The sequence below is a fragment of the Solanum tuberosum genome, unplaced genomic scaffold (genome assembly GCF_000226075.1).
Source record: "Solanum tuberosum cultivar DM 1-3 516 R44 unplaced genomic scaffold, SolTub_3.0 scf00002, whole genome shotgun sequence".
In the NCBI taxonomy this organism is placed as follows: Eukaryota; Viridiplantae; Streptophyta; class Magnoliopsida; order Solanales; family Solanaceae; genus Solanum; species Solanum tuberosum.
The window spans coordinates 2,921,721-2,924,655 of NW_006238928.1; the positions used below are offsets into that span (position 1 = coordinate 2,921,721).

General features: G+C 28.2%; 1 protein-coding gene across 1 annotated transcript; it reads left to right on the forward strand.

Moving 5' to 3' along the window:
• Positions 1-1,012: 1,012 nt before the first annotated feature.
• On the forward strand, positions 1,013-1,402 carry LOC107057845 (E3 ubiquitin-protein ligase RING1-like). The gene has a single exon (XM_015302908.1). The coding sequence runs from the start codon at positions 1,013-1,015 to the stop codon at positions 1,400-1,402; it is 390 nt and encodes a 129-aa protein (XP_015158394.1).
• The last annotated feature ends 1,533 nt before the right edge of the window (positions 1,403-2,935 follow it).

Below are 2,935 nucleotides of genomic sequence, written 5' to 3' on the forward strand. Positions count from 1 at the left end.
CTCTGATATTCTCAATACCAAGTTTGTAATGACCCAAGGCGACCCCCTAGATGTGACATGGTACCAAGAGACACGAATAACACCAAGCTACACACATGATGTAGCACGACCCTAAGATAGCATATATAGCTAATAAATTGGAAAGTCGAATAAAGCCTCAATAGCTATCATATCAAATATAAAAATCTTACACATAACTACATAAGCAGAAATCTAACATTCTATCTGAAAACCACTAAATCATAGTGAGATTCTAGGACAAGCCCCTACAAAAAGGGGAGAAATTAATTAATTAAAGTAATTAATTAACTTTCATTTGAAAAATAAATGTATTTGCTTTCTTTTATATTTCCTTCCGTACAAAGATTGGAGAAATTTTAGTCGAAAAATAAATTTATTCATTCTCCTTATCCAACTTTCTTTCTTTTAGCTTTTTTGGTATTTATCAAACTATGTAATCACAAATATATGTTTTACTGTATTCTCTTGCACATTATATTTATTGTATTTCCTTTTACTTATGTGTTAAAAACAAATTAGGAATAAAACTTATTAAGTTTCCAAATAAAGTAGAAATATGATATGCTATATTTATGTATATTTCATATTGTCATTTATTAAATCAAAAACAAAGTAGGAATGCAACTTATTGTTTCCCCCCATGAGCTAGGAAGAAAATTTATTATTTTTCCAAATGGACAAGGAATACAATTATTAATTTTTCACATGAACTAGGAATACAATTTATTAAGTTTTCAAATGAAATAGATTATATTAATTTCCCACGTGAACTAGGAATACAATTTCCTTATCTCCCAAATATAATGAACTATGAATGCAATTATTTAACTTTCCAATTAAAAAAGAAAATATGGTATGTCATCTCTATATATAGTTTTCTATCACTCCAAACTTATTATTCACTTTTTTGTGCTTTTGTTCTTGTCAAGAACTCAAAGAAATCTCAACATTAATTTTGTTTAGTTTGTTCTATTATTATTTTTATTGAACAATGAGTAACCCAAATGATTATTCTCTGGGTGTTGTTATAACTAATATTAGTGATCGTGATTCGATAGATAGAATCTTAAGGGCAGGTGTAGAAGAAAATATACAAGGTCAATCCGAGGCTTACATGGAGGAAGAGCAACACGAAGATATATCGAGGTATTATAAAACAAGAATTCATCATGTTGTTGTGCCTGAAGATGGAGTAAATAGTTCAACGAACAAAGAAGAGATTTGTGGCATCTGTCTTAACAAATATGAGAATAAAGAGTCCATTGGGACACTTGGGTGCGAACATGAATATCACGAATGCTGCATCAAAGAGTGGTTGCTGAGGAAAAGAAATTGTCCCATATGTCGAGCTTCTGCTTCCCCTTTCACATCAGCAAATTAAAGATGATACAAATGCAATAGTAGTTAAAGATTTATTTTATTTTGAAATTTCCTTGTAATATTTAGTTTTCTTTTCCTAAGTTTGCAAGACCAAGAGTTGTTTGTTTATGTATGTTTAAAACTTTATAACTAAGAAAATGTATTTTTAGTTAAAATCTGGATCGATATCATGCACTACAATTTTTTTATTTATACAAGAACAATTTGCTTCTTATTCTAATTATTATTAAGAACAATGAGTTGCAATGACATATACATTAAGCTTATATACACAATCTAACATAAGCAGATATTAGAAACAAATTGTATGGTAATGTAGCTTCTTTTGGCACCAGATTTGTGATGAACAAATAATTGGGCCACAAATAAAAATACAAATAGAATTTTACCAATACATCTCCTATGAAATTCAAAAGAAGTTGAAACAAGATTTTTGAACGCTAAATACCTATAATATATTATCCCTCAAAACTTGGAACCAATTATATTATTTTTTATCTTTGATTTTCGAATAAATATTAGTAAAATCCTGTAAATACAAATAATGTTTTCATTACAGCGGAAAAAGTCTACTAGTAAATCAAGAGGTGAGTAATTAAGGTGAAAATCAAGAGTGATAATATCTAACTATTTCAATATCATAATTTGTCCATGTAATGAAATCTACCAAGAATTACTTGTACAGTTCTTTATTATTGTAGATCATCGATCAATTTTAAAATGAACAATGATAATGTAGTAAACACACTTCAATATAATTTAGCACATATCGAAGAATCGAATCCAATCGAATCGAACCGCACATGAAAAATTGAACAGAGCCAATCATTTTAGAATCTTTTGTCTTACTTTTAATTTATAATTTATTTACCTTTTTCCTTTCAAACTAAACACCAATAAAATATTGTATTTTACTATTTTTACTTTTACTTTCTATCCGCGCAAAGATTTCAAAAATAAATGGTTTGTATGTTTTAAACCCATTTAGGTACATAATTAATAACGACATATCAACAAATCTGACTCAAAACAAATTAGGAATAAAACATTATTAACTTCCCAAATGAAATATGGTAAGCCATCTCTATATATTTCATATATTGTTTAAATTTGATTTCAAAATAAATTAGGAATGTGACTTATTAATTTCCCACATGAAGTAGGAATACAATTTATTAATTTCCAAAATATAATGAACTAGATATATGATTTGTTAATTTTCCAAATATAATGAACTAAAAATACATTTTATTCATTTCCCAAAAATAATGAACTAGGAAATATGGTAGGTACTCTATACATATACTTCATTAACACTTGAACTTCCTATGAGCATTCAAATGATATTGGTGAAACTAACTTGAATAATCGTTATTCGATGGATAGGATCTTATTTCCACATGAAATGTTTCGTGATTTACGGGATAGGGTCTTATTGCCTCATGTAATAATCAATCAGCAATGTAAATCATCGTAATGTTGGAACAATTTGCATAATGAACATGTCACGACTCAAATCACCGTGACTGGCTCC

Bases quoted from the DNA above. Each gene is read 5' to 3' on its own strand.
- LOC107057845 (XM_015302908.1), top strand. From the start codon at position 1,013: ATGAGTAACCCAAATGATTATTCTCTGGGTGTTGTTATAACTAATATT.